Raw genomic sequence first — 27,953 nt, forward strand, 5'->3', positions numbered from 1 at the left:
GCGGTGTGTCCAGAGGACAATTGTACCTCCACCACCAAACTATTGGGCAGTCAGTTTCCTCGATGCTCCGCTGTTCAGTGAGATGGTTCAAAATTCAATTACCCAACAGGTCAGATCGTACTATGGAATACTGAGCCTCCATAGTTTGCCGTCCTCGGGCGCCATCATATCCGGCCTAGCACAACGTCAAAGATAAAGGTTGATGACATACTTTTTTGTGGACCATAGTGTTTGTTTTATAATACCTACAATGATATACCTAACTGTGCAGTTTTAGATGACTACTTATGAAGACTTACTGGGTTTATTATCCCTGTCACAGCCTCCTTGCCTACACTTTCTCTAGTCGATGGGATATCATATTGTATGTAACATATAAAAATGATGGTAATCAGTAAAATGTTCCTGATTTTTGGATTTATTCCTTTGGTTGTTATGGTTATAAGACCACTTTTGAATATATATGCACCTAAACACTTTTTCATACATTGTTTTCCTGTATTAAAACACCGACATTATGTACAGTGGTATAAAATTTGTGTTTATTCTTTTTGTTATAGATTGAGTAGTGTGAGCTGTACCATAAAGATTGGAGTTGACTCCAAAGAGCCAATGTTGCGTCATTGCCCCCTATTGTTGGCTCAGGACCTCCATGGGAGAGTGTATGATGGTTTCATCAGCCTGCAGGTATATAAAAGTAAACTTTGTTTTTTAAGTCACAGTGATCACCATTTGGATAGCTGTATGGCATCTCTCTAGAGGGATTCATTGTGGATGTTAATAGCAATTTATACATGGTAATCTGAAAATGATAAATGTTACTTTCTATCAGCAAACAATATACCATTAACTAAACCACATGGCACAAATACATTGGTTTATTAAATGTCTCCGCTATTTATTATTTTTCCCCAGTAATGTTTTTTGGATTTAGCCCTTGTGAATAGTGCCTCACCCGTTCCCCTCAGCAGTTAAACATCGTACATAAAAAGCAGGCTTTTTTTCCCATCACACAGTAAAAGCAAATCATATTTCTGGGTAAGCTGTTACGCATGAACCTGAACTTAATGCATTTGAGAAGTGTGCTGGAAAAAAGTGCTTTATTATATGCGCAGTTATAGATGAAAGCATTTTTTTCTGTGTCTCTTCCTCCTCAGTCCTGGTTTATGTGATATAATGGATGATAAAAAAATATTCTTACACTGTATTGCTGGTCTCATCTCATGTATTACCATCTTTTAAAAAGTGTTTTTTTTTTCTTCCTTCAAATATATTTTCATACAGGATAAGGATTTTCGACTCCGGATAATTTTGCCTGCGGATTTGCAACTACAGAATGCAAAGTATCTAATGTTCAGTTTTAAGCTAAAATTGTATATTATTAATACCTTAACGATGTTTGAAATACTCTCAAATCTTTTTACTTTGTAGCATTATGTATTGAATTGATTCATCGTAGTATGTATGTATGTCATACATACTACGTTGGCTGGGCCAACTTGCCCCTTTTTGCAGGAGTAGCTTGGTTTATATGCCATATGATTTACCAAAAAGAGGCACAGAAATACAGTGCTATAGTTTTAAAACCATAAACCATGATTTAACTGTATGAATTTCCACGCAAACATAAAATGATCCAAGCCCTTATATATTATTGTAAAAGTGCTCCAGTTCATCTGAAAGATATATATGCATATGAAAAAACACTGTATAATGCATTATGTTAATTAATACATGTTGGTAATATATAGTTAAATGGGCGAGGTGAAATGTTTAATCTTGTTTGCGTTCTTGCTACACATTTAAAAGTTAATTATTGTATTTAGAATAAGCTTACTGCAAAATATTGAGCATAAGGCAGACTGCTATATCATATGCAGGTACATTTTACAGACAGTGTTTTTGAAGAACAGGGGAAAAAAACTTTAAAATGCTTATGATTGCAGAGTTTTCCGAATAAGTAATGGCTGGATATAGATTGTACAATAATTATTCGTTCTTATTTTCTTATCAGTTCATGTTGCTTACCTATATCACACACTTTGCATATAGTTTTGTGCAGTAGTTTAATATTTTGTCCTCAGCATACAGTGCAGTTGGCAGTTGAAGAAAGCATTGCAAGGCTATCAACAGATTTTAAGACAGGTACAAATGGTGTTTTACTTTTTTTTTTTTTTTCTTTCTTTCATCTGAGGTTGTGTTTACCTAATTTTGTGGTCTGCTAAGGAACAGATGATTGTTATTGACTCCTGATGTGTAAACCATAGAATTCAAAAAGGGTGTACTTTCCTTATATATATATATATGTGTGGATGCACAGTATTATATTTACATAAACGTTTGCACAGTACTATATACTGTATCTGGTCGATTTATAAGACATGTTTTTTTCAGAGCAAATGCTCTTTGAGGCCGTCTTATAATCAGACCTCAAATAGAGGTCTGACTATAAGACTAAGATCCAGATCCCCCACAGCGCTGCAGGGGACCTGGATCCTCCTCTCTGGTTACCTCCGATGCTGCCGGCACTTCCTCTGGGGGGCTTCTATGACAGAGAGCCCGCGTGACGTGACCTTCCAGGGCTCCATCATAGAAGCAGCAGTGGAGGTTGTCTGCACTGCTGCCGGCACTTCCGCTGGGGCTTCTAAGACTAAGCACCGGAACTAAGGGGCAGCAGAGGTTGTCTACGTGCATTGCGCAGACGTCCACCGGCTGCCCCCACTAGACACCAGGGAGTCTGAAGTACGAGGAACAAGTCTGAGGAAGCACTGGTAAGTCAGGGGGCAGAGTGGCATATGGGGGGGATATAAGGCATTCCTGTAGGCAGAATGACATATAGGGGCATTTCGGGGGGTGGGCAGCAGAGTGGCATAATGGGGTTTAAAAGGCATATCATGGAGGCAGAGTGGCATGTAGGGATGTATAAGGCATATCTGGGGGGCAGAGTAGTAAGGCGTGGGGCAGATGTGCATAACTGGGGGGCAGGTTGCCAAATAAAAGGAAATAAAAAAACATTTTTCATAATCATAGTTTTTCTTAAAAATGAAAAATAGTTTACATGTGAATTAATATTTACTAGTAAAACATTTTTCCTATAGGGTAGTCTTATATTCAGGCTTTTTCTTTTTTCCCCTAAATTAATATTCACATTTTGGGGGGGGGGTCATCTTATAATTTAGCAAATACGGTATATCTACATATGATGATGGTATTTAACAATAAGTAGATTCCATATCAAATTATAAAAGTGATGGTTTGTAACAAACAGAACCTACATTATAGTGGTACATATATGTGTTCTAGTGAATTTAAAGAGTACCCATAGTGTGATATCTATTTTATAGCCGATGTAAATAAAGCACCACCTTTTCTGTTTTTTAAGTAATTTTTGTCTATACTAAGAAGGTCTCATCTATAGCACATTCGTTTCAACGGAATGTTCATTTAGTTTATCATGATGTGTCTGTTACCCTGATGACTATGATATTTCTAAAAGCTACACTACAAAGCCTATATAGCTGTTGAGAATATTATTACATTAAAAAGCCATTCAATTCATTTTTATTTTTATTTTTTTTCTGAAGCGACTACAGCATAGTGCAGACCTGCCAAGCTTTATGATGGAGCTGAAGACTATACTGGTCAGTAATTTGATATTATATGGTTATAACAGGAGGGATAAAAATTATTTATTTTATATAACTATTGACAAAATATAATATTTTATGAACATTTACATATTGCATGGTTATGCGGTCACAAAATATTTATTATGACATATGTATTTGTGCAGATGATATAGACTATATGGACAAAGGTATTGGGACACCTGACCATTACACCTACAGGGACTTTGACAAGAGGTGTGTCCGAATACTTTTGTCCATATAGTGTATATGCACATTTTCTAAGGGGGGGAGCAAACTTATATGAAGTGAATAAAATGCTTTAAAAGTATGTGCATAAATGTTGTGTCATTTCAGGAAGTTGCTCTTAAGAACACAAACATATTACAGACTGCGCCTGCTCCACAGTATTACTCCTGCCTTCTAAAAGATATTGAGGACCTTGGTTGGGACAAGTATGTTTTTTTGCAAAATCATGTTCATCTGACCTAATCAATTGCTGCTTTGCATATAAATATCACAGCTTCCTTTTTTAAAATGTAGTTTCTGAATTTCACAGCTTAATGAGCAATGATGTGCCTGGCACGTCATGGCATTAAATGAGCTTAAAAAGCGACCAAAGGTTTTGAAGCATTCAGCAACACTGACAACTGCTCCAGGGACCCTGTGTGATCTCTCCCCTGAGCTTCCACGTGCACCATATACAATATGGCGGTGGACAACTGCTTTAAAAAAGCTTAGATGGCCTCATAAGTGGTGTTGCTGAAATGCCTCAATATCGAGGCATTCGGTGACACTGGAAACCTACCCGGGATGCACTGTGATTGCTCCAGAGTAGAGGACTGCATTGGTCTTGCTGGGCGGTCTTGCTGGGCGGTCTTGCCGCGGGCGGGAGCGGGCGGTCAGGCACTGTACCTGCGGGTCCCGGTAATCCCGTGCAGTCCCGCAAGGCTGCCTTCTCGCTGCTCCTTTACAGTGTCTCCTATCTTGCTCCTCCCAGGAACAAAACGGAGTCATGTGATGTGACGTCACTTCCTGTGACTCTGCCTTGTTCCTGGGCGGAGCAAGAGAAGAGACGCTTTGAGGGAACAGCTCGAGGGCAGCGGGCGGGATTGGCCACAAATGGAGCGGGAGCTAAATTAAAAACAGCGGGTGCGGGTGGGACTGGGATTAAAAAAGCCATCCTGCGCAGGGCTCTACTCCAGAGATAGACCACAAGTGCCATAGTGAGAGATGTTTCCTTTTGCAAGGTGGCGGCGCCCACTAAAAAATAAACAAGTTCTGTGGAGACCCCCATGAGAACTCTGAGCTCAACTTGCAGGTTAATACAGGCAGTGCATTCAACTGCAAGTCAGTGGAGCCCAGTTTACTAATCACAATGTGATTAGAGTAATACAAATATATGTATAAAAAAAATCCCCAGTGATATCACCATCAGTGATATCTTCCCTGACATAGAAAGAGTTAAAATACTAGCATTTGAAATAACCATGGGTGCACTAGTCTAAAAAATATGTGGTTTAATGGGATACATTGAATTGCCTGGGTTCAAAGAAATTACTCAGATCTAGTTACTTTTGTTATTTGGTCTGAAATTTAAGGAGAAGTAATGGCTGGACAATTACATTCGGAGGAATGGAGTGTTGTATTCTTAGCACTGTATCATGTTTTGCTATACACAGTTTTTCCTAAACCAGGAATCTATGAATAGCTTAACTTGTCCTGGAAAAAATACAGATTTGCCTAGGTAAAGTTTAAAATTTAAAAAATACAAAATAATTGGCCCAGCCTACCACATGAATAAGTGTCCTGAACCCTGGCCCTCAGAGTTAAATGCTTACGTACTACCGTATTTGCTCAATTATAAGACGACCTTGATTATAAGACGACCCCCCAAAATCAAAATATTAATTTAGGAAAAAAAACAAAAAGCCTGAATATAAGACTACCCTATAGGAAAAAAGTTTTTTACTAGTAAATATTCATGTAAACTAATTTTCATATTTAATAAAAGCTATGATTGAGAAAAATATATATTTTTTATTTGCCAACCTGCCCCCCCCAGTTATGCACATCTGCCCCCAGTCTTGCCACTCTGCCCCCAGAAATGCCTTATACCCCCCTATTTGCCACTGTGCCCCATGATGTGCCTTTTAACCCTCTATATGCCACTCTGCCTCCAGAAATGTCTTATACCCTCCTATATGTCACTGTGCCCCATGATATGCCTTTTAACCCCCTATATGCCCCTCTGCCCCATGATATGCCTTATACCACTATATGCCACTCTGGCATATAGGGGGTTAAAAGGCATATCATGGGGCTGAGTGGCATATAGGTGGTTAAAATGTTATATATATATAACTGCTAACAGCAGTCACACTCCTATCAAGCCAAGGCAGCCAGTACATGCTGGAACCTGGGGATGATAGTAGTGTGATTACAGCCTCCCTATGCCATGCTACCACCACCACCCCCCTTACACATCCATGCTATCACACACACACACTCATTCACAAACATTTAAATACTCATTCATTCCATTAATCACACGTACTTGCTGAAATCCCTCCCCCACCCCCTTACCTGAACTGCAGATCTCCCACTCGCAGACTTCTGCAGAGGCCCGGCTGTGTGAGCAACTTCTCTGGCCCAGCCCCCAGAGGAAGGAGGGGGGAGGTAGAGTTATGTGAGGACTGTGCTAGCTTCCTGTTCTCCTGCTGCTAGTAGCAGAGACGCTGCTCGCGACCAAAGCGTGGTAAGCAGCATGGCCCCAGAAGAATGAGGTCTGATTAGAAGACGACCTCCATTATAAGACGAGGGGTATTTTTCAGAGCATTTGCTCTGGAAAAAAACCTTGTCTTATAATCGAGCAAATACGGTATTATGTTTGTTTTTTGTTTGTTTTTAGTTGGTGGCCAGTGAAGGGCTTTTTATATTTCACAATGAAAGCAAGGGACGTTTAATATTTTTTTATTTTTACAATGTTTTGTGGTCAGCTGTAAGGAAAATGATACCAATTGTCTCCAATTCATGGAGGAGAAAGGCAAAGGTTAACAGACACTAACTGTGCATGTGGTTCACTGTACCAGTAATTACATGCACATAAATAACTGGGATTGGCTGCTGCTGGTTTGTCCCATTAAAATTTATCAAATTTATCATTTGACTCGAAGAGGTTAAAGGAACCTACAACCTCTGTGGAAACAGTGGGTCATCTATCTGCTAATCAAACCTAATCTATCAGTTCTTACTCTTTAGGAATGTAGAAGTCATAGACTTGTCAAGCTTGTTTTTGTTTAAATTAGAATAGAAATAAAGATACAAATAGAACTATAATTAAAAAAAACTGTAAATGTGATGTTTCTTTAACTATCAAGTAATATGTGCACCTTTAATATGCAAATGTGCCTGTCAAAGTTTAATCCCATTTAAATTACCTCATTGGAAACTTAATTACATCGTTCGGACTTAGACAAATAACAATGAATTCTCCTGGTGCAGGACATTTAGAACAGCTGCATCAATTTTGAAAAAAAAAATGTTGATATGCAACAGAAAATCTACTTGTTTTTTATTTATTTCAACCCAGATTTCTTCTTTTTTCAGTAGTTAGTACTTTGATTATAAAGGTTATACATTTCAAATAAAGTAGATTGTGAAATAGATTTTTTTTTAAAAAAAAACTTTTTGGAATAACTATATTGAGACCTACATACTGTGGCGGCTGTATATTAATTTAACAGTGAAAATGTTTCTGTACTATTAAGATTTTGTGATTCTATCATTTCCTGATTGATTACCCACATACAAAACTAATGAAGTTCCATGACTATTACAGCATATTGTGGTTTGACCTCATGATAAAGTCTTCAGTGCAATTAATACCATTCTGATCCCTAACTGAAGTTGCATATAACAGATTACCACTAAAGGTCAAAACAGCTAGTGTGTGGGTCAATTTACTTTATACAGGAAACTAAATAGATTGATGGTTTAGTAGATGTAATATCCTATACAGCCCCACCAGTGAATAATGTATAGAAGGACTTTTTCAGTACTTTAATATGTATTATTTATCCTCTATGGGGAAAAATATAGGAAAAGTTATGTTTAGGAAAAGATGAAACTCGCTATTCTCTTTTAGAGCAGGCAGTAAGTGGAAAGCACTACTTTTGAAATCAATGGGAGCACTTTCCTTGCATGTGGATTGATCTCATGAGGCCCCTAGGAACACTTGTGTGAGCCAGCATTGGCATATTCTGGCAATGACTATGGCGTGTGTGCACGTGCAGTGCAATATCTTTATAACTTACCCATATGCATAATTGGTGGTAGAACTTCGGTAACCAGTTTTACAAATTTTGCAGTTAACTGTTTAAGCAGTGGTGTCGCTAGGAGGGCCAGATGGGAGTTTTTCCACCCTACAAATTATCGTGCCCCCCAACTGAAATGCCGCCAGAGGCCCATTTACCCTGCAAACCCACTTCTACACTGGCTTGCAGCTTCCATCTGTGTTGCTCGAACACTGTACGAGTCAAATCTCTCTTACTACCAGGAAGCAGGAATGCAGCAGTCCAGTCTGGTTGCTGGGCAGAACCTATGGATGCAATCTGTGTGCTGGGGCAAGTCCTATATATGCAATCTGGGTTCCAGGACTACCTTTGGGGTGTGATCTATGTGTGCAATTGAGAGTTTCCACGCATTATTTATTTGATCTATATCTTCAATACTGAGTTTACAGTTCCAGTTGATCTATACCTGCATGGCTGGGTTTGTGTGTTATTCTGTTGCTCTATAACTGTAAGGCTATGTTTCCATGTGTTGCATATTTACTGTATACCTGCAAATACAGCGTTTGTATGTCTTATTCCGTTGATCTATACCTGCAATGCTGTGATTCCATGTGTTGACCAGCACCATTTACCGTATTGGCTTGGATATAGGCCGCACCCTAAAAGTTAGGTGCTTTTTTAAAGAAAAAAATTTCATGGTAAAAAAAAAAAAAACACTTAGTGGAACAGATATGCTGCCACTCTGCCCCCGCAAGATATGCTGCCACTCTGCCCTCCCCAGATATGCTGCCACTCTGCCCCCTAAGATATGTTGCCACTCTACCCCCCCTGAGATATGCACTCTGCCCCCGAGATGTGCCCCCCCCGAGATATGCTGCCTCTCTGCCCCCAAGAGTCCCCCCCCCCCTAGACTTACCGGTGCAGACTCCCCGGGGTTTTGCAGGGCCGGCGGGGGACAGCTACGCAGTACGCGTATTCAACTTCCGGTGCTGGCACTTCCGCCGTGGGAAGTGCCGGCAAGGAAGATTGTTAGCGTACAGCGCGCAGACATTCACCGGCTGGGGCGATGCAAGCGTTAACAACTTCTCGCTGCTGGCACGTCTGCACGATGTGCTTTAACAATTTCCCTTGCCGGGACTCCCCCCGCGGGAATTCCCAGCAAGGGAGATTGTTAAAGCACATCGTGCAGATGTGCCGGCAGCGGGGGCTGTTTACGCACATCGCCGGTGAACATCTGCACGATGCGCTTAGACAACCTCCCGTGCCGGCACTCCCCCCCCATTGAAAGTGGCAGGGGAGGCTGTCTGAGCGTATCGGAGAGTAGAATGCAGGTCCCCTGCACCGCTGCGGGGGATCTGTATCCTAACCCTGCTGCCTGCCCGGAGCTGCATGTCCCGGGCGTCGGGCGCTAGCCCCCCGAAAAGTGCGGCCTATATTCGAGCCAATACGGTATTTGCTATGCGATCGGCATAGTATTGTGCTCCTCCCCTGCCATGTGCATGTGGCGTGAGGATGTGTCACGCGGAGTCACCCTAGGGACAGAAGGAGGAAAGTGCGCACTGACTGACAGTCTCCTCCTAATCTTCAGAGTCAGTGTGGCAAGTATTTTGTTTTTGTTTTTTTGTGTTGCAGTGGAGGGCATGATTACATGCTAGAGAGCATGGGGGGAGGGAACAAAGCAATTGCTTGCCTAGGGTCCATCAGATATTAAAGGCATGGTTAGTGGGTAGGTTTTAGATCTTCCACTAACCTGCCCGAAATACAGGGAGCGCAAGGTTTATTTATACAGACCTCTGTCTCCCTGCTTCCTCTTGAAGCCTGCTATTAATGCTAAGCAGTGGGATATGACATCATACACTGAAGCTGTTTGCAGTGCAACGGACCAAAGAGACAGGGGCATGTACAAACAGACCTTGCACTCACACCACAGATCTCAAGAAGGTAAGTGAAGGGGAGTGATTTGAAGAGGGAGAGCTAGTGAGGCATAGTTAGAAGTGAGAGAGAGATAGAAAAGATAGGGGGCATAATGAGCAGAAATGTGAATAAAAGGGAGAAATAATAAGAAAATGTAGATATTGAAAAAGGTGGATTGATAATGAATAAGAGGAGAAATGGGGAGATAATGAGAAGGAGGAGATATTGGAACAAAAGGGAGATAAAAAAGAGAAATGAGAGATAATTAGAGATGAGAAGAAAGGAAAGAGAAGTGGGAGAGGTAACAAGAAAAGGGGGAGCGATAAGATAATGAGAAAGGGGGATCAAAGAAAAGGGGGAGATAAAAAAAGGAAAGGGAAGAAATAGGTGAGGTAAAGAGAAATGGGGGGGAAAGGAGAGGGCTAAAGAAACAGGGGAGGGAGAAAGGAAGGCAGGCAGAGTATGTCTGTATATTGGGACAGTCTGTTCATTACTGTTACTGTTTTGGGCCTAAACAGTATAGCAAGAACAATGGGGACGTGTGAGTCAGACTGAGAGGAGACCTGAGACTCTGAAAGGAGACCATAGTGTGCACAATCTCGGTGCTGGATAAATCATGTACATGCAATCTAGGCAAGTCCTGTGTCTGTGTGTAATCTGGGTACTGGGGCAAGTTGTGTCTAAGTGTTCGGCCAAGCCCTGTGTGGGTACAATCTGGGTGTAGAGGCAAGTCCTGTGAGTTCAATCTGCAGACAGATGTTCACAAAGGGTGCTAATTTCTAAATATTTTGCAAATATTTACGTATGTATTTGTGTGTGTGTATATGTATTTATACATTTTATAACTAACCCCCCCCCACACTTGTCCCTGCCCTCTAAATATAATTGCTGGAGACAACACTATGTTTAAGGAATCAAAACAGTCGCACCAGCATACAACATACAAGTATGTTATACACAAAATACATAAATCTAAAAATCCAGGTATATCTCCTGAATATTGCAAATTAAGCACAATGAGCCTCTGCAGTATATAATAATGATCACACAGAGGAAATCTGGTATCCTCGTATAGTGAGTTGTCCCATAAAGAGTTCAGTAAAGAGACCACAACTGTAGTATAATTAATTAATTCAGCAGGGGATGCTAAAACCTCTCTGTGTAAATTCCCGTCTGAGTCCTGCTATAGAAGTAGTTATCATATTGAAAATGTTCTAAGTCACAATTTTTCATGTACTGCGACATTTTGTTTTTTTTTACATAAAAGGCACACCTTTGCCTTTTTCATCACCTCAGGACCTTTTCTGGAGAACCTAGTTGTCATACTGAAGATAAGACTTCAAAACATGCAAAGGAAAACAACCCCATAGGATAGTTCATTTTGGTCTAAAAAAAAAAATAGATTCAGTAGAGTGCACCAACTCCACTACTAGTAGTCATTGCCTCCTGGATAAGGTGCCTCAAGCTGTCATTCAAATCAAGAAAAAAGAAAACGGGCATATAAGTGCATTACCTGTTACAGATAAAGGTAGTGTGAAGGGGCCATCCGTTGGCTTAAAACTTTATTTCTGAATTCAAGTTAAAAAATTCCATGGCAAAGAAAAAAATAAACTCTTGATCAATTTGACAGTAATAGCTTCTTTACCAAAATCTTGGTTAATGCATTTTTCCGTATGTGATCATTTTTGACATCTCATTAATCTAGAAATGTTGGTACTTCTTTAATGGTGATGATGTAGCCACTTTTATGTATGTTTGGCAAATACTTCTTTGCAGCATCTAATACAATGTAAAAATCACTAACATTGCAAAAACTTCTTAGAAAATAGAAGTTCATACTTTTTATTTAAACATTTTTGATAACCGGATAGGACTATGATGTCCCACTGATGTAATTGTTTGTACTAGTTTTATCTTGTCAATCTTTACATTGATTAATAAAATATTCCTTTAAATAGTCACTGTAAGGATTTCAGAACAGACATTTTCATTCCTTGGAATACATCTCAGTGTGTGATCTGCTGATGATGTGACCTGTTTTAGTATTGATGTGAAAATAACAACAAATTTGATGCAGAACCTTTGTCACAAAGCAGATAGGAAGCTGTTTGTGCATGCCATTGAATTTTGTAAAGACTGTGTAATTCACTACTCCTAATGCTTTTAAAAAATGTTAACTATTGCTTGTCTTGGCACTAGTAGGAATGACATTTTATTTTTTTGTACCCTTTGTGACAACGGCTGTTTTAACATTTCTGTGGTGTTGCTGTTTAGCTGTAATTTTCCTCTCTCTCATTTTCCGAGATAAGAAGAGCTTTTTTTAGATAACATTATTTTGCTCATATCATCTATTTTATTTAAAAATATATGGTGAAAAAATGAAAAAAAGCTACTAAATAGATTTTGTCATGAGTTTAGAAATACCCAATGTTTTTGGTTTTTTTTGTTTTTTTTTTTTCCCACGTTATAGAGCAGTAAATACAAGTAGCATATTGCTATTCCAGAACCATTTTTGTTTTTTTTAAATTCGGCCATTCTGCCCCATGTCCTTTTTGGGACAAATGCTAGTATTTTAACTCTTTCCATGCTCTTATTCTACTAGCAGTCTTTGTCAAACTTTGTTGTAGTTCAGGTATGAATTTACAGCTCCTGGTATTTGTCACTGTCAAACAACAACCCATTATATGTTCAGCAACATCTCGAGTACAGTGATACCACCCATGAATGGGTTTTGTCAGGTTGTTTGGGGGTTAAAATGCCACATTTGGGACATGCTCAATTCAGTTTTTCATCTTGGAATTTTGACATGTGGTCATTCTGCTCCCATATCCTATTCGAAACATCTTTAAAGCCGACTGATTCAATTTACCCCATGAAATTATATAGTTTTGAAAATTAGACACCCCAAGGTATTTCAGATGCTAGTATTTTAACTCTTTCCATTGATTAATTCTACCACAAGCCTTTGTCAAGGTTTGTGGTAGTATTTTTTAGTGTATTTGTGGTTAAGAGGATATATTTCCATGAAGTGCCTGGCACATCAGTTGTCGCCAAGGGGTTAAAAATGTTGAACTTTTTGGAAAAATTAATGAAGCAACAATCTGATAAAAAATATATATATATGTTGCATGCATTTTGTAATAAAAGTTGTCAGACCTGTTGTCATGAAACATGTTTGAAATAATATACTATAGGTGTAGTAATACTAGACAAAATAAAACTAAAGTAGTAGCGATCTTTGACTTACACTAATGTGCACTAATGTGCTATACATATATCTCAGCAGACATAGTCTTAGAAATTGGAGCACACTTTGCACAACAGGAAAGTAAATAGAATGTACACATTGGTACTGCATGAAAGTACAGAAGTAGATCAAACACTGACAGGAAGTTTAATGCATACTTAAGTAAAGGCTGACACAAACCTACTCCCTGTGCCAGAGGTGTCTGGAATTGAAAACCAAAGCAGTGCTTACTGACCACAGCACGAGCCCTGACATGGGTTGTAAATAAACCCAAGATATATTACAACAGTAAGCACAATATTGTCTATATCACGTATAAATCTGCCTTATGAGAAGACTGGCACCATTAATATATGTGACTGGTAAATGGATGTCTAAAAGCATGTCCTTTTTTTTTATTTATTTTTTTTGTAACCTCATGTTTCCTCAGATTATCATTTGTAGATACTGATTTTAGTACCATCCAATTAAAGATTGAAGATTCTTCTGGGCGTGAACACTTGGTCACGCTGAAGTTGAACTCCAGGGTGAGTTTCCTTTTTTTTTCCAGTAGTACATTTGGGCCATTTTACGTAATCCAATTTAAAAACTTTTCATTTATGGTTAATTTCAAGAATTTGCAATTATGTTATTTCCAATTTCACATATGGTTATAGGTTGATTCTAGGCAGGCATGATGAATATTGATTCTTTTTTGACAATTTTACTACCGAAGTATGTTTTAGTATTTCACATAGCTCATAAGCCAGCCTGATATTATTTACAGCCAAGAAACATATATGATAGCAAAAGAGCTGGTGACTAACTATATATATATATATCCACTCAGCTACTGAGACCTCCTGGTTGCTCATTCATCCAGGCCTCTCCACGAGCCAAAATAAGTTTAGAGAAATCTTTGAAAAAGTAAATAGCTGCATTGTCTGGAATCATGGGTCACTCTGATGGTTGTTTTATTAATGGAGAGTAACTATAGATCTTTCTGCTTGTGCTGGGATCTACATTTTTCCTGGAAATATTTGTGTCCATAGACCTCTAAATAAAATAGTCACAGTTTGGAGCCTGCAGTTTCAAGCTCTGCCCCGGGGGCCATATTTATATAGGAAGAAATTGAACTATTCTGGGAGAAATCAGGAGAAACATTCCATTTATTATGGGGATTCAGACTTCTGCTTCCGAATACTAGTAGCTGTAGTTAAAACAGTTTTAGACCACATGTGTGTCACTTGCAGAATATGACAAATCTAAAAATAAAATAATCCACAATTGTGCTGGAAAATATAATTTTAACAATAATTAAAAAAAGACCATGCGTAAAATAGAATTTGTTGTTTTTTTATTTTTTTATTTCATGGATACTTTAAGAACTTTAGTAATGTTCTGGTAGGTTACCATACATGTATAAGTGGTTATTTAATGACTGTGTGCCATCATTGGTGATAACTACTGTAATGTCTTGGAGCTTGAGATATTAAGTAAATTGTCTGAAGAATTGTTTTCTTTTAAAGCCATTTCACAGTTGGTGAAATTACTGTTTCACTTACTAGTCTGTTAAGCAAAGCTATAAAGGGGATTACTTTGTACTTTCTTCCTCGGAAGGTATCTTTTTAATTTTACCCTACATCATTAAGTCGGTGAAACAGAGCTGCACCTTCCTGAAATAGACTACAATGGCATCTTTATAATGCTTTAAGTAATCTAATATTGGTTGTTTTTACTGTTAAATTCAACGTTCCCATTAGGGTAAAGGCACATGTTTTAAAGAAAGCAGTATTTGTGTTGCCTATAACTTGCACTTCTGACATATAAAAAAGCAACTGGTACATTAAATGAAGAGGGTAACGTGCCAGCATTAATCCTCTCATTATTTAAACCAAGGTTTTCTGAACTGTTTGTGACTTTTTAATAATACCCTTCCTTGCCTCTAGCCACTTAAACTCCCCTAAGCTCACAAAGCTTAAGTAGTTCAATTTTTCAGCTTTTATCTTTGCCCAGGAGAAGACAAATGGAACAGGGCAAGGATATTTGTGGCAGCGTGCTTATAATCCTGCATTCAGACGAGAAGGATAAGAACACAGGCCTTTCATTTACAGCATCAATTTCTATATCGCTAACCATTATAACACACAAATGTCAAATAACCGGCCTTGTATGCAGTGAATGACACAGTTCACTTATATTATTGTATAATCCTAAAAATTGCTGTCATTATCCCCATGTACAAATGACCAACATATGGGAATGATGAGAAACCAGTTTTGACGTTAAACTTATTTTACAAATTAAATAAAATGTGGTAACAGTAGTTTTCTTCGTATAATTAATGGGTGCATGGACACAAAGTTCTCATATGAACATTGTGCACTCTGCCCATGTGGGGCTTTCAACAAGCCTTATCATTGTGTGGACCTCTACAAAGTGCCACTCCTCCATTTAATTGTCCCCTCCATCTCTGCACACCCCCCTTACCACTTCAGCAACCCTTCCCCTCCTTTCTTGTCTCAATTCTTTGACCATTAGTCTACCTCTAGGGTATTGTGTGTGAGTGAGAGAACATGGGGGGGTGTACTGTTCTACCCTTCCACTAATATGTACTGTTTTTAAAAACAATAAAATTAACGTTTCTTCATAATTGCAGAGAGGTGCTGAAAGTTTTCATGAGTAAATATGGGCATGACAGTGCAGTTTTTTGATGTTTATTGTGTAGTGTGCATTTCGTTATAGTTGAAAAATAAAAATATAAGGGAGTACTTCTTAAAAAGCATTTTTTAATTTGCGAAATATGTCGGCCATGACAGGTAACATCACACCCTAAAAGGCAAGCACCATACTGTGTTTATAGATCAGTTTACTTACCGTTTGTTTTATTTTCTAGTACCCAAATGAGGCTCCAGAGTGCAATGTAGATTTCCCAATTCCTTTTGCTGTTTCATGGACACCACAGGTAACTATTAGTTTCACTTTTAACACTTTAAGAGGTGTGTAGTTCCAGCCAACTAGAAACATAGTATACTTTCCTAATTTTAAATATTGAAAAGCATTTATAGTTGATGAAACATATACGTGAACATTCCTGTGTTCTGTTCTTATTCATCACATTTTGACAAAGGTGTTCTAAATATAAATACCAAAGTTCCCTCAGTCTCCCGGTACATAGTGTAAATGGGTTCTCTTTACATCAGGGCTGGTTGGCCTGGGGGAGGTGGGAGAGCAATGGGGCCATATATAGCTGGAAAAAAAGCAGGCTAGGACAGGGTAACGGCGTGGTGGGTGACAATTCATACAGTGAGGTGTGAGAATAGAGATAGTGTGTATATTTTAGTATGAGTGGATGTTAGTGTGTAAGTGTGCTGATGTGTATATTAGTTGCTGAGAGGAAGTCCTGAGCTTTGCCTTCCTCCTGCCTTATATTCACCAGTACATTAGCACAGAAAATGTGCTGAAACTCCCTTTGCTTCACTGAGCCTTGAAAATAAGTTCTTATAACTACTTTATCCCCTGTCGATGGCTCATCCTTGTTAAAACAAGGAGGTTTATGAGTGCTCAAAATACGCAAAATGTGGCAATGGTCATATTCGACAGTAACCATAAATCATCCTGCAAAATATATATATCTGTACCATTTCTTGGGTACTTAGCTTTCCAAGGGGTGGCAATATAAGAAGAATTGCGTTTAATTTGTCTTTAAGTGGTTATACGCTGTTTCTGTTTCTTTGTTTTTGTGTATTGCTGTCTCTGCCTTTAAGCAAAATAAATATTGTATCACATGGAAATGGCACTTGTTTATATTACAGTCAGCTGCCTCCTGACAACAGTGCCAGGGATCTTCTCTTGCATGCGCATGCATAGGCTTTGGGAATACTTGTTTCTGAGCAGCTGGTGTCGGCACTCTTAATGTACAGATTGTGAAAGGAGGAGGTGCTTAAGTAGCGTACAGATATATATTTTTTAAACTTTTTATAATAGGTCAATAAAAAATATATCTAACATGACTTATCTTTATGAAGTTGTTTATGTTAAGGATAGAAATATAAGCTAGTTCTTTGACTGTGAACATTTTATTAAAACAAAAAGTACAATATGCGTGTAGAATGTATACATTATTTAATTTAGAGAATTTCAGATATCTTCTTTTTCAAAATTAGTTTACTGTTTTAATGTGAAAATATATATTTTCTGAATGGAGAATTAGTTTCATATAGCTCTTTAAAATGTGGATACCTGATGCGGCCTTTTGCATTGTGTGCGTAGCATTTGTTTGTCTAAGCAAAAAACATTATACATTCAGTAGATAGAAGCTTTGTGGTTATTTTATAAAATGCACATTAAGAAAAGGAGATGGTGTGATTTTTTTTTATTATTTTAAATACGCGTCTGCTCTTTTGTCAGATTTACGGTTTTGTTAGTGCTGCTGGACTTCAAAACTTGGAAGATCTTTTTTCTTTTTTTTTTTCTCTCTCCTTTTTTTGTATGTGTTTGAAAAATAATAGATGCTGCTTTGTGGCATCCATATTAAAAATGGGTAATTTTCCTTATGGTCCCTGTCTTCCTGCTGGGTTGATAATGTTTTGATGTATTTTTCTTTTGCTCTGATGAGAGGTCTGCCGCTGCTGCTCTGACATATTCATTTGGATGAATAATTATAACTTGCACAATGTCAAGCCGAAGATGGTAGGGTTTTGTGCATCATGACAAGTCTAGTAGCCAGTGCAGGTGTCTCACAGCATGATCAGAAACAGCCAGTGAATACTGGCTCAGAGGAGACATTTAGAACGGTAAGAAATCAGCACCAAGGGCAATGCCACTGCCACTTCTGTTCGTGTGTTAGTCAAATCCCTGCAAAAGTGCTTCCCAATGACAAGTTGAAAAGCATTCATTTATTGGAGTTGTAGGTTTTATTTTAATTAGCAGGATAATTTGTTCTTCATTAAATGTTTAACATGAAAAGCAGCTTTGTCACAAAAGCTGAGTGCTAGGAATCTTTGTGGTCCTCAAGAATAATTACCTGCAAATTCTGGTCATGTATCACTGTGATGCATATGTGGCCTGAAAATGACTAATGGGACTGCGCAACCCGAGATGCCCTAAAGTATGAAGGCCTGAAAAGAGGATTGTTGTAAATGACACTATCCTCTTGCCATCATTAGCAAGACATTGTACAAGCTATGATTATTCATTGAAATGAATGTGTGAGAGGATGGCTTTCCTTAAAGGAGTATTATTCCTCCTTGCATTTAGTAAAAAAAATGCCTTTTCTATGTTCAGCTATTTGTGTTACAATACAAAATTTAACATTTATGTTAAATAAGTGTAAAGCATGTTTTTTGTAGTGTGCCACATATAAAAATTCTAGAGTATTCTGTAAAATAAAAATAAAAAAAACAATGTTTTAATGAGTCCTATTTTTAAACCAATGAACATACTAAAAAAAAGGTTTATGGTTTGTAGGTTTTACATCTATTACTCGTGAATCTTGTAAAGAGAGGTATAGTAACTTTTTACCTTTTCAATTACCATACATTTTCCTTATAAGAGAAGTGTATGTATGGAACTAAGCTAAGAATGTAATTCACAATTACTTATTAAATGTGTTAATATGGAAATCACATATGAGTGAGCTAAAAACTGAGGCTGAAGCCGTATTTTATATGCCCCTGTCACGGTAAGTTACAGTTTTCTTTTTTTATCTATAAATTGTGCTTTTACAGGCTCCAGCTATACTCTTCTGATACTGTATGTTTATATGTATAACACTTTGGTGTTATAAAGAGGTATTTTGGTGCAATGTTCCCTATGATTTCTCCACTTACACTATTTTTCAATATAATTGCTCATTATAGTTATTTTTAGTTGTGTGCATGAATAGGGAAGGGCTACCAGTGGTGTGTGTGTGTGTGTGTGTGTGTGTGTGTATGGGAGAGGGACTGCACAGAGGGGAGAGGAGTTGCCAAATCATTTTGTGTGTGAGGAGATGCTGTATAGTGTTGTGTGTTTGTGTGTGTGTGGGAGGGAGGCGCTCTTGGATATCGCTGTGGCCACAGGAGGGGCTGACTTTGTATTCAGGTTGGGTAAGGAGCTGCTGCATAGTGTTATGTGCGGGCACAGGGGAAATAAAAGTAAATAGAGAAGTAAGAAAGTGGGGGGTGAAAAAAAGGGGGAGAAAAAAAGAGTGAAACAGGGAGAGGAAAATGCATATAAATAAAGGACACATACACCAGTAATACCAGCATTTTAACAAAAAATACGGTATATGAGAAAAAGAAGGTAAAAGTAGGTCTGTCAAAAGTTGATGGAAGCAATGCTAAAAATAGTCTTGTTAAAATATATTAGGGGCCATATATTTTTTACCTAAACCTAAAGTTTAGACCAAAAAGGCAAACCACTAGTTTTCAAGCTGAAAGATGGAAAAGCTTGGTGATTTCATTGATGCAAGTGAGGATTTGTATTTATACTTCTTGTATTTTTTAATCAATAAATACCTATATAGATCTATATTTTAGGTAAATTGTTCTAAAAGGATGCTAGACAAATCCAAGAAAATGAATTTTTTACAAATTACGTGTATTAAAAATGAATTTGTTTATATGCACTTTGAGGGGAAAAAAATACAAGTCACCTGGAGACCATTTTTTGCTTTAAGAAATGATCAGAATATAATTATAAGCAAATTTATGTCGACTATAAAATGTAAGAAAATGAAAAGCAGCTTTTGCAGCCATTTGAAAATTACATTATTAATGTAAGTGTTCTCGAGCTCACAGGATCGGCCTTCAGAAATGTGTGATAATTATTTAAAAAAATGAAAATAATAGTACTTAGGATAAGAGTTTTATGGTGGTAAAGTGTCTGTTATTATCATTTAATTTCAGGTATTGGGTTTAAAACATATTTAAAACTGGTAGATATTATATTGTACATGTTGAACCTTGTTCATTTGTGGCTAAGTGCTGCTTAAATTAAATGGCAGTTAACAGTTTTAATATTTTTTAGTATTTGTATTCAGTTGTACAATGCGTGTTATTTCCAATGCTTTAATGTTTTGTTTTTAAATGGTTGCATCATCTTATATTTAACTATAAAAAAAGTATATACCGAACAATGTAAAATATTTACATTTCATTAAAAATACTGGTAGAGTCTTAAAGTTTAAATGGGGGGGGGAGCAAAAACACCATAACCATTTGACATCTATTGGTTGAGGAAGTGCTGCCCCAACAACACTGATGTTTATGCTGCAACACAAACTAAAACCCTCCAACATGATCTTAACAGCTCAACGTGTAAAACAAGGAGAAATGCATATACCTGTATTGGTCCTAGAGAACATGGAGAGTTTAGCTGAAATGGGAACTTTTTGTTGGGCCAACATAGAGGCATTTAAACTTTCATGAGCTCATAGGTCAGCATTACATCTGGACATGAGTAAGATACCTTCTGAGGTCTTGAAATCCCATGTCATTTCTATTCTCTTTCTGTATGGGCTGAATAAAAGGTCTCACGTTTCACTAAATACTCCATCAATGCAGAAAACAAACTGTTTTCCTACTTCACCATTAATGGACAATAAAGTATGACAAATCATTTTAAAATTAATAGCTTGGGTTGAAAACAGTCATCAGTGTGTATTGATACCAGCTCTTTATGGTGTATGAACTTTAAGGGTAGCTGTCAAGGAGAAAAATATTGCAGCAGCAGTTATAATGTGTTCTATCTTGGCCACAGTTGCTCCAGATTATTTGTATAGAGTTTTTTTGCCTTTTATCTCTAGTTCACAAAGGAGTGCTTTTATACATAAAATTCCATAGATATTACATTTTAGATACTGGAACAGACCGTGTAACAATTCTCGTTCCCTTTTTTCATTATGTATATGTATACTTTTAAACTCTGTGTGTACATGTTAAAGCTAAGTAATGTGGTTTATTTAATAACGCCATTTATTTGTATTTTTTTAATCTTATCTTCCAGAGTTCCCTGCAAAATATTCACAATCAAATTGTATCCACATTGGAGTCATTAAAAGGCTTTTGGGATGCTTTGGATGAAATTGATAAGAATACCTGGGTACTGGAACCAGAAAAACCCACCCGCAGTGCCACTTTGAGAAGAATCGCAATAGGTTAATTTTTCAAGTTTATGTATTTTTTTCTCTTAATTATGTGTTTTGAGCATCTGGGCATGTTATTATTGTAACCTGCTTGCGAAACAAACAATATAACCTCATTGCAGAACAAAAAGTTCAAGAGCCCCCTGTCAATTAAACTAGAAATACCTGAAAAAAACCTAAAAACATTGCTCTATACAGCATTAGTATCAGAGGAAACACTTGAGCATAGAATCATATAAAAGATATAGCACTTACTATTATTGTTTTATTAAATGACTTTCAAATACTATACATTTCCTTTAATCCTTTTCTTGAAAGATAAATCACACAAGGGTTAAAATATTTAATTTATATCACCCATTTGCATTGTAATTTCAATATCTTCTACAGGTAATAACTCATCCATCACAATTGACCTTGATCCGAGACATCCAACCATGCTTCCAGAGTGCTACTTTCTTGGGGCCGACCATGGTAGGCAGTTGTTTTTCAACATAAGTTTTAGAAATATGTTAATACTGAAAATGAATATAGCAATATTGGTCCGAGAGAAGATTGAGTCTTTAATTGAAGTTGATATCTTTTACTGGGCCAACACAGAATAAGGCGTAGAGTGACACAATCTCTTGGGAAGTTAGAGGTCCAAAAGGCACTTGCTAATTATGGTTCCAGTAACTAGATTTTCATTATATTTGAAAATATTAATGGCATTTGTCAGCCTGTCATGCTCATTTATGCTAATTTTATAGCTCACACTTGGTTGTGTTTTAGGGATCTTCATAGTTAACATTATTTTCTGTATTCTCTTCTAGTGGTAAATCCTCTGAGAGAGAAACTTAACTGCAACATACATTTATGGTAAGGTATATTATGCTGTAATCTACTTCTTGGACTGATATGTCACTGGGTTTAAAACCAAACTCCCCTCTAGGTCAATACCACTTAGAGCCCTGCACAGGACTGTTTTCTTAATCCCGCTCCTGCTGAATTTCTGACCGTTACTGCCTGCTTCCGCAACATATGTGTCCAATCCCGCCTGTTCCGCAAACATTTTGTCTCAGCTTTAAGAGAATTTCATTCCCTCATTCACAGACACTCATTTATTCCCTCAATCACGCATAGTCGTTCATACAAACTCCCCCACCCCCTTACCTGAACTCCCGCAAGGCTACCTTTGCGTCGCTCGCATACAGAGTCTCTTCTCTTGTCCCACCCAGGGGAAGCAGGAACAGAGCAGAGTCATGTGACGTGATGTAAATTCACGTGACTCCGATGGGTTCCTGGGTGGAACAAAAGAAGAGACGCTGTTTGCGAGCAATGCGAAGGCAGCCTTGTGGGAGTGCGCGGGATTACTGTGACCCGCAGGTACATTGTCTGACCCGCGCCCAGATGCAGTCCTCCAATACCACTGTTAAAATCAGTACAACCCTGTTAAGGGTACAGACAAAAACAAACCCTAGCCTCTTGATAGCAAGGGTTGTGGAAAGTGAACAGTTGTCAGTTATGACAGCCATATTGTTCCATATTGTTGATCACAAGTTTGAGTGCACACAGACAATCATACCTTGGCACCCAATCCATGCCACCAGTATTACAATCCCTATAGTAAACAGAGAGAAGATTGGCACTGCAGTTCAAGCAGATCAGATAGTCTTCCCAGATTTATAAAATACAATTAATATGTATTAAAACCTCACCATATGTGTATACAATATAAAGTAAATCTTAAAGGAACAATTGAGCCTCATTTTCATGCCAATTGAATATTGAAGTTTTATGGTGCATTCTCTAGTTATTGGAGCTACAAGTTTTGCTTTTTTTCCCTTTTATCTTTTTGTAGGGATCCAGAAAATGGCTTATTGCAAAATTTGAAAGATGTTTTGGAAATTGAATTTCCATCAAGGTCTCATTTAGAAAAAGCAGTAAGTTCCTTAAAAATGTCATCTTGAGGTTAACCCACTAATATGGCTTTGACCTGCATGACATACATTTGTATCCATTCTGTTAACGTGCTTAAATTGTTAAAATGTTTCTTTCCTTATCATTTCAAAGCATAAAGTCTACACGTTCAATTCAGTACGCTCAGGGCTTTTATTTGGTGCAAAGCTCTTATTAACATCTGGTCTCATAACTATAACATGTTAATTAGTATGCAAAAAACAGTGTTTATTTACATTTTGCATGCAAGAAAATGTAATGGCTTGATGGAGATGTATTCTACATTTCTATATTTACAATGCCTTGTTCTCAAGTATTTGTACCCAGAAGTTTACAGAAAGTTGTTAGGTGTCCTCACAATACAACAGTTTTATATCTGAGTTTATTTATTTTATATGTGCGTAGAAAACCTTGTTACTTTGTCATGTGTTCTTTCAAAAAAAAAAGAAAAATTATAAAAAGCCAGGCAGCTCTATTTTGACCACATTTAAACCAGGTTTGGCACGTAACCTAACACTTTTGATGTTTTACAATTTCAAGAGAAATGTTTTTAAATTGGCAATGAAATTTTGGGTGGTAAAGCTGTTATTTTGCACAGACAAAATACCTGACTATTTGAATCAGACACGAGAACCAAAGTAGTTAAGTGAAGGAGGCATTCTAGGCAACTGGTATGTTTGTCCCATTGACAAAGTCAAGATGTGCTTGTGGTCACACCAGCTCTTCCCACTGTGCAGATAACCATGTAAGACAAATATTAGTATAACCCAGAACACTTAGGTTTTTTATATGAATGTATTTTGACTTTCAGGATTTTAGCATGGACTGTGGGATATGCTATGCATACAGACTTGACTCTGCAATTCCAGATCAAGTGTGTGATGATCCACGATGCGGACAGCCCTTTCACCAAGCTTGCTTGTATGAGGTAAGCATCCGTTTATAGTAATATTTTGGTAATACATTTCAAGTTATCAAAGCACATAAAATGACTCTCCCCTGTTCTACGCTCTATCTGCTTGCACTAGAACTTGTTCTGAATAGCATTTTATACAAAACACTTTGTTTAAATTTAGTGTACTATTCTTCTTTTCTATTTATACAAAATATAGTATAATTGGAGGTTTTGATAGGAATGCACACTGGTGTAACTACAGGGGTCGCAGCGGTCACAGCTGCGATGGGGCCCGGTGCGACCCCTCTGACCGGCACGGGGAGACACGAGCGTATCGGGGTCACATTACCCCATGGTGAAACTGAGGCTGTTCACACAGGGTGATAGCAAGATGTGGGAATGGTAAGAAGTAAGCGGGGGTTTGTATGTATGTATGATTGTTAGCATGGATGTCTAATTTTGTGTGTCTGAGAATTGATGTGAGCATAGCTGTGTAAGTGTGTGTGGTTTCTAGTTACTGTCTTTGCAAATACCACTTAACACAAAGGGTGTGGACGTCAGATAGTTACAGTTACATTACTTCTATATAACTAGAAAAACTCAGTACTTATGGACCAGGTCCTGCTACCAGGACCAGGTAGTGGCTTGTACAATCTGCATCAATCAATCCACATGCAGCTTTCATGTGAAACATGACTCAGGTGACTTTTTAATGAGTATTGTAAAATGGTATTACCATTGACTGATATAGAGTTCTGCACATTTGTTTGTGCCACAGATTTTTATATATATTTTTATATATAATTTTTTTCCCCCCCAGGTATATTATCCAAGCCTTTTTTTTTTTTTTGCAGTTCATACAAAGACCAAACACTGTTGCTATGACTGACATCAATGTTTTTGTTAATACTTTATGTAGATTTTTTTGGTATATTTTAACTAGTAGTAACATTTTATTTCATGTAACCTCGCCTACTTTTGTTTGAAAGGTTTAGTGCCATCTGTAATGGGAAATTAAAAGCAACATAAATTCCACAAGAGAATCTGAATTACATCTCTAGGCACAAAGGTTTCTGGGATCCCAACTCGTATTAGTTGTACAGTTGCCAGATGATGGAAGCCATCTTTATGCCTGGAATAGAAGAGGGGTAGAGCCATCTAAATCAAAGGCATCTTTAGTATGTTCAGCTCACTTGTGTGAGTGAGTGTGCAGCAACAAGTCTTTTTTTTGGGGGAGCTAAGTTACTATTGACATCAAAGACAACTCAACTAGGGAAGCTGTCAGTATGTTTACACTGATCTTAGTCCCAGGTGCAGGGCTCGGTCTAAGGAGACCTACGCATTAATTACCGCATCGCTGTAATCTCTGGTCTTTGTAAACATGACTCTTGATGATTTTAACATTACTTGCGTAATATTAAATATACTTTTTTTTATGCAAAGCCCTAGTAAAATATGAAAAACTAAATTTATGTATGTCCCTCTCCCTCCTTAGTGGCTAAGAGGCCTCCCTTCCAGCAGACAGAGCTTCAATGTTATGTATGGAGAATGTCCCTATTGCAATAAGGTAAGGTTACATTTTGATTGAATGCAGTGATAGGCATTATTAGATAGGCATTATTAATGAATTATTTTTTTATTATTAATAATTATTTATTAAGTATCAACAAATTACTCAGTTCTGTACAGTTTAATCGGGGCAGTTAACACATACATAACAAATATACGTTATTCCTGGCAGGAATGGTGGGCTTATGAGGGCACCATTCGCAAGCTTACAGTCTATGCATTGATGCTTAGTTTAGTACCAATATGGTTGCACAAGTACCTGTCTTCTAGCCTGGTAATGACTTAATGAGATACAAATTGGGAAAAATAAACATACAAATCATTTCTTTGAAAAGATAGAAGGAAAGAACCCCAGAACAGTCACCAAATTTTCAATTTTTTACCAATGTTATGTAGTTCTTTAATACAATATTGTTTTATTTCCACATAAGACAAGTAACTTTGCAAGGCATAAGCAACCTATTATGTGCAGAGTTAAAAATAATTACATACAATCTTTAAAAAAGTTTTAAAACAGAAACATTACAATTTAAGACAGTTGCATTGTTTACTTTTTCAGCCTATTACACTGAAGCTGTCTAACAAAAAATACTGATATCATCCCCAAAGTTGGAGATTGCAAGAAGAAGCCACATACTTCAAAAAAAATACAGAACAATAAATATCAGCATCAAAAGCACTGGAATCATTAAACTATATTTATATATGTCTTCTTGATCCTTGTGATGGTTTTCCAGCTGAACCTGAGAAGAATGATTATCATGAACAATGTTTGGAAATCTCACTGCTTGCTTGGTTTTAGGAAATGTGTAATTTTGACTCACTTGTACATTCGCTGTCTCCTGTAAAGAAAAAATAAAATACAAGTTACAAAAAATATATGCATATTTTCTGGTTCGTCTCATCTTAAGTGCATATCAACGCATTTACTTCCGGTGGTTAGCCAGTTACATTAGCCAGTTGCGAGAAACGTAATCAAAATCCTAAGTAAATAGTATGTATCATCAGATTGTGATATTAAAAATGTAAAAAGCTGACCACTCACATAGCTATACAAAATTTTATGTATATCTATATTATCTATACCCCGTTTTTAATATTTTGTTCCTGGTGGAGTCTACAGTTAATGTACATTGTCAGATTCAATGGTATAATATATATCTTTGGTATGCTTTTGTATCCATGCTGCTAGATAGACAAGACAATAACCTGGTATAGTTGCTAATCAGAAATGTTTTTTGATTTATTCAGCGATATACAGAGCCCTCCACAACCCTGCTTTTTTCTTTTACTTCTATCTCGTCACTAACTACTTGGTGACTGATTTCCCCTCCTCCTATATTATAGCTTTCCAAACCCACAACTTTGAACTTCAAACATTGATACTGTATCTAGGGCTTTCATTGTACTTATGTCAGCTAAAATTATCTCAAAGACCTGGCTGTGCGAGTATTATCTGAAGCTGCACATTAAATCGCTGTACACTGCCATAGGCCCTATTTCTGATAAGAGGACCCTCTTTTTGCACACTCGGGTATCAATACTGACAACCAGCAGAGCTTTACACATTATCAGGTTTGGATTTCATTAAATTTGCTCATGAACATTGTACCCTTATGACAGTGTTCTTAGCCAGATGAGTTTTCGCCACCTTAAAGACGTGTGGAGTGAAGTGTTAGTAAAAGCTGGAAGTCACTGTAACTTTGCTGGCTGCCCACACAATTACAGTGTGTTTCAAAGATCATAAGCATATGGAAGAATGACTCCAATTCATTGTTTGAGAGGCCATTCAAAATGTATAATCCTTTATTAAACCAACATAAGTTTCCTTTTTACCTACTGCTGAACATAAACACCTGATGGGTCTGTCTGTAAGAACGTTAAAATGCTTTGAAAGCATCTACAGACTTACTTACAAAGAGCATTTATGTTCTGTTCTCCCATTAAGCCTATAGAAAATCTTGTAAAACTGAGTGATGGATTTTCATTTAAAATAAAAGGATAAAAAGGGAACCTATTCATAAAGATTTTAAGTTTATTGAAATAGTTCCATGGTTAGCTCGACGGAGAAATTGCATACTTGAAACAAGCACAATTGCAACTCCCCGTCTGCTTCCATTCACACTGACTGCTCTTCGTTAAGCAGTCAGCATATTTGTACAGCTATTGTTCGTTATAAACTGCTTGGTTTTTTTTACTTGTAGTGCAATAAATTGAACTTTTGACTCCCTTTCCTGTTAACCAGTATTTAGCATAGCATTGTTAGGTTACACTTTAAGACGCCATTGGAGAGAATTGCTACTTTTTAGTCACTTGCTCCTCATGGATATAAAGACCTGAGCAGCGAGAAACAGAGTTCACA

General features: G+C 37.4%; 2 protein-coding genes across 2 annotated transcripts in view; one reads left to right on the forward strand and one right to left on the reverse strand.

Moving 5' to 3' along the window:
• Positions 1 to 565: 565 nt before the first annotated feature.
• On the forward strand, positions 566 to 26,283 carry FANCL (FA complementation group L). The gene is made up of 14 exons (XM_053459045.1): positions 566 to 687; positions 1,285 to 1,343; positions 2,085 to 2,145; positions 3,585 to 3,641; positions 3,984 to 4,081; positions 13,513 to 13,609; positions 15,958 to 16,026; positions 21,051 to 21,201; positions 21,580 to 21,663; positions 22,002 to 22,047; positions 23,030 to 23,111; positions 23,939 to 24,055; positions 25,518 to 25,589; positions 26,151 to 26,283. Exons 1-14 carry the CDS (start codon positions 613 to 615, stop codon positions 26,184 to 26,186), a joined length of 1,104 nt encoding a protein of 367 aa, XP_053315020.1. The 5' UTR covers positions 566 to 612; the 3' UTR covers positions 26,187 to 26,283.
• Positions 26,230 to 27,953, reverse strand: part of VRK2 (VRK serine/threonine kinase 2) — a 29,406-nt gene continuing 27,682 nt past the window's right edge. Inside the window, exon 11 of the mRNA XM_053459044.1 lies at positions 26,230 to 26,433. Coding sequence (XP_053315019.1) covers positions 26,230 to 26,433 — 204 coding nt within the window. The remainder of the gene's footprint in view (positions 26,434 to 27,953) is intronic.

Source organism: Spea bombifrons, chromosome 3, assembly GCF_027358695.1.
Source record: "Spea bombifrons isolate aSpeBom1 chromosome 3, aSpeBom1.2.pri, whole genome shotgun sequence".
Classification (NCBI taxonomy): Eukaryota; Metazoa; Chordata; class Amphibia; order Anura; family Pelobatidae; genus Spea; species Spea bombifrons.